Source organism: Marmota flaviventris, chromosome 9, assembly GCF_047511675.1.
Source record: "Marmota flaviventris isolate mMarFla1 chromosome 9, mMarFla1.hap1, whole genome shotgun sequence".
Taxonomy (NCBI): Eukaryota; Metazoa; Chordata; class Mammalia; order Rodentia; family Sciuridae; genus Marmota; species Marmota flaviventris.
In genome coordinates this window covers 15855403-15859034 of record NC_092506.1, presented here as the reverse complement: position 1 = coordinate 15859034, position 3632 = coordinate 15855403, and the positions used below count along the sequence as shown (strand labels likewise).

Genomic DNA, 3632 nt, shown 5'->3' with positions numbered 1-3632 from the left:
AAAGAACAAGTGAAATAGTGAAGATTGAGGAATGTCACTATCATGACAATCACCAGAAGTAGGGCTTTTAAATGTCCTGTTATGAAAGCAATCTCTGCACAAATAAGTGTTACTTGGGCAGCTCTAATTTTTTACTTCACCCCAACTCTTTAAAATCAAATTTGTATAATTTGAAAACAGAAATATTGCAAACATAATTTCTGTACAAATCAGTTCTACTTTTACATCCTGTTCTCACAATCAACATTTTTGAAAGAGCTGTACTGATTTTCATTAGATGCATTCTAAATTGTTGGGGAAGTGGCCCATAGCAAATTGGCAGAGATAACAATACTTTCTGCACTTGAATTATGCCACATCACCAGAGGCATCACTGACATTTATGCTACTTACTTCTCAGATTCCTTCTGCACATACAAAAGTGTGCACCCTTTTAATTGTATCAGCAGTTACCTGAGGTTAAACTCAGTCATCAGAAAACATTTCTCCTTCACATTTGACCTAATACTGGTAAGCAGCAAGGATCACCAAAAGTACACAAATATATATATGTGTGTGTGTGTGTGTGTATATATATATATATATATATATATATATATATATATATATATATATATAACCTAAAACAGGAACAGACGGTAAAATAAATAGACAGTGGATGCACCAATATAAGTAAATTAAAGAGTGCAGTTTTAAGAATTTTTAACTAGGCCAAAATGTGGCATCATTTTGAAGTGGTACATTTGAATTCACAGCCACTTGAATGGTGGAAAACTATCTACTGACAACTGGATTTGAGTTGCTAATTGAGATTCAAAGAATACAATATTAACGAGAAAAAGCTGGAAGCAAATACTTTCAAGTAATATTAACAAACAAAAGCATAATTTAATAATTTCAATGGCTAAAATTAGATTTTAAATATTAGAAAATCCACATTAATTTGCTTTATTTATTTATTTTGGTACCAGGGATTGAACTCAGGGGTATTTAACCACTGAGCCACATCCCCAACCTATTTTGTATTTTATTTAGAGACAGGGTCTCACGGAGTTGCTTACTGCCTATTAGTTGCTAAGACTGGCTTTGAATTTACGATTCTCCTGTTTCAGCCACCCAAGCTGCTAGGATTACAGGCATGTGCACTGCGCCCGGCTCATTTGTCTTTTGATTATGATGAATGGTGAAAATTCTCTTGTACAAGATATTTTACATGCTGACATCTAAAATTCATATTAATGTCTGAACCAAGAAATTAAGGTGGAAAATATTGCATGGAATCACAAATAGTTAACTATCAAATATACACACTAAGTCCAAACCTTATGACTATGATAAAACATTATTTGAAAATTCTGAATACAATTTCACTGACAAAAACCTATCCATTATGTATGAAGATCAGCACCATCAAATTTCTATAGTAATGGGAAATAAATGAATTATTACTTTTTCTGCTGGAGACATGAATTTCACATGAAATTTAAGATGAGGAAGTGCATATCAAAAATGCCTTAAGAAATAAAGTTCAACTGCAAAAATACTCTTCCAAATTAACATTTATTTTTCTAAAGTCATAAGTAGCTCCAATAACTACAAGAGCATAATTTTACATCTGCTGTGAGTGGTCCTATGACAATTTCAAAATATTGTTGTACATAGATAGATAGATAGATAATAAAACATGGTTAATTATTAGAATGTATGCATGAGGTAAATCATGACTTTGTTGGAATGGATCTTTTAGTGTATGCAAGAGTTTATATTAGATAGTAGTTTTTGAGCAAGAAACTTTATGATTAATCATACATCACAGAACTGACATCACATTTAAATACCTATTGCAATTTTACTGCCCCAAATTGACCTTGGCAATTGCTTTGTTGACTGCCTCTTTCACATCCTTGTTCCTCAGACTGTAGATCATTGGATTCAGCATAGGAATCACTGTGGTATAAAATGCAGCCACCATTTTGCCCTGTTCCACAGACTCCTCAGTTGGCCGCCTGAGGTACATGAATATGAGGGTACCATAAAACATGGAAACAGCAGTCAAATGGGACCCACAGGTGGAAAAGGCCTTCTTCCTCCCATCAGCAGAGTGCATACGCAGCACAGCGACAACAATGAGGGTGTAGGAGATGAGGACCACTGACAGGGAATACGTGAAGTTAATTCCAGCAATAATAATCATTGTGAATTCTTTGATGTGCACTCCTCCACAGGCAATCTTGATGAGTGGAGGATCTGCACAATAGAAGTGGTTGATTTCAAAATTTCCACAGAAGTATAAGCCATATGTCCATAATGTGCATATTAAACTCACAGAGAATCCATAGACATAAGGCACAGAGATGAGCCGAACACACACAATCCTGGACATTTTACTGCCATACAGTAAAGGGTTGCAGATGGCCATGTAGCGATCAAAAGCCATCACTGCCAAGATGTAGACCTCCACGTGGACGAGGGCAATGAAAAAATAGCACTGCACCAAACACCCCACGTAAGAAATAGTCTTGTTCTCTGACAGTAAGTTTTCCAGCATCTTGGGGGTAACATTGGAGGAGAACCACACATCCACGAAAGACAAGTGACTCAGGAAAAAGTACATAGGACTCTGAAGCTGTGGACTGATGCTGATCAAAATGATCATGCCAATATTCCCTAGCAGAGTGATCATGTAAACCACAAGGAACACCACAAAAAAGAGTACCTGGAGATCCCGACGTCTGGTCAACCCCAAGAGAATAAACTCTGTTACATCGGTGAAATTTGGCATTGCCTTAACAGAGACCCAGTCTGTGCTGCTATGGAGAAATTTATTAAAATGTGAATATACTTCTTTATTCTTAAATGTCTTGAGTTACATTTACCTTTATCCTACCTACACAATATAAAATGCAATGCAGATTTTATCACTATATGAAAAATGGATTAGTAACATAATAGGCCCTATAATTTTAAATTTAAGTATCCCTGTAGAGTGTTTTCATGACAGTAGCACATTTATTTTGGAACTTCATAAGTGTGAAAATAGGTAGTTGTGGAATTTGGTTTTAAATGTAGCTGAAGTCATGGGATTTTCTATGTAAAAAAATATGACCTTAACTAAATTCCCATATTCTCTCATTATCAAAGTTGGATTTGATCCTATTTCTGAATGTTACTACTCTTTTTTTTAAATGTGAAATATGTTAAATATAGCATCAAGGCATTGCAAGAAATATGAGATAATAGTACTATAATTTTAATCCCTGCCAAGTATATATATTTCTCTTTCTTTACACATAATCACTAGCTGAGTAATAGCGGGATTATTCTTATTAACCTTGGAACTCTTAAAACTACCCAATTTAGTATTTAGTAATTATATGTACTAAGTATTCAGAAACTGCCACACATAATTTTTTTAAAAAGTGTCCTGATCTATATACCAGCTTCATAATTCATACAGGAGCACTTCAGCTCACACATTAATTATTCCAATAATAATAATAATAACATTCTCTAAGAATTTTCTAAATGCAACTCTTCCAAGTTGATAATATTTGAAAGAATGCCTACCTTTCATGATGGTTCACTAAAACATTTGCATGCAGTTTCCTTTAAAACAAGTTCTATCAACATGT

At 34.4% G+C, this 3632-nt stretch overlaps 1 protein-coding gene across 1 annotated transcript; it reads right to left on the bottom strand.

The window, feature by feature from the left end:
* Window positions 1–1849: 1849 nt before the first annotated feature.
* Window positions 1850–2782, bottom strand: Or5m9 (olfactory receptor family 5 subfamily M member 9). Its single transcript, XM_027922726.1, has one exon. It carries the CDS (start codon window positions 2780–2782, stop codon window positions 1850–1852), a length of 933 nt encoding a protein of 310 aa, XP_027778527.1.
* Window positions 2783–3632: the final 850 nt, after the last annotated feature.